Source organism: Plasmopara halstedii (genome assembly GCF_900000015.1).
Source record: "Plasmopara halstedii genome assembly, contig: Scaffold_1311, whole genome shotgun sequence".
NCBI lineage: Eukaryota > Oomycota > Peronosporomycetes > Peronosporales > Peronosporaceae > Plasmopara > Plasmopara halstedii.
The window spans coordinates 1-392 of record NW_020188226.1 but is presented as its reverse complement, the minus strand read 5'-3'; the positions used below and the strand labels follow the sequence as shown (position 1 = coordinate 392).

Sequence of the window (392 nt, the reverse complement as noted above, 5' to 3'; positions counted from 1 at the left end):
CCATTACTGACCGTCCAAGTGAAGGAAGCACCTGGAGCAACTGTGAATTTATTCGTAAAGCGCTCGAAGTAGCGGAATTTTTTCTTCTGAGCCAACGCATGGTCAGCGCTTGGATTAGGCGAATATGTTGGAACAAGAAGACGCGAGAACGATTGCGATGGAGTGATACCAGTTCCAGCAGTGGAGTACCATTGATGTCGGCTGTAATCGTAAGAGTTACAGCAGAAGCAGGGAGCGCAAGACCACCGGCCAAAGCAGTTGTCGTTACACCACTGCTTAAATTCCAAAGCACTGGGCAGGTGTTGCCAAAATTCATATTATTGCTCAAACTAGTAATGGTAGCAGGCGCAACAACACCTGCAGTACCAGTTGTAACTAGAGTAGTCGATGAA

The 392-nt window shown here is 47.2% G+C and overlaps 1 protein-coding gene across 1 annotated transcript; it reads right to left on the bottom strand.

Moving 5' to 3' along the window:
- Nucleotides 1–48: 48 nt before the first annotated feature.
- PHALS_01017 (uncharacterized protein) lies at nucleotides 49–316 on the bottom strand (the record flags this gene model as incomplete). The annotated part of the gene is made up of 2 exons (XM_024730797.1): nucleotides 49–86; nucleotides 151–316. The coding sequence occupies 2 exons, from the start codon at nucleotides 314–316 to the stop codon at nucleotides 49–51; spliced, it is 204 nt and encodes a 67-aa protein (XP_024581039.1).
- Nucleotides 317–392: the final 76 nt, after the last annotated feature.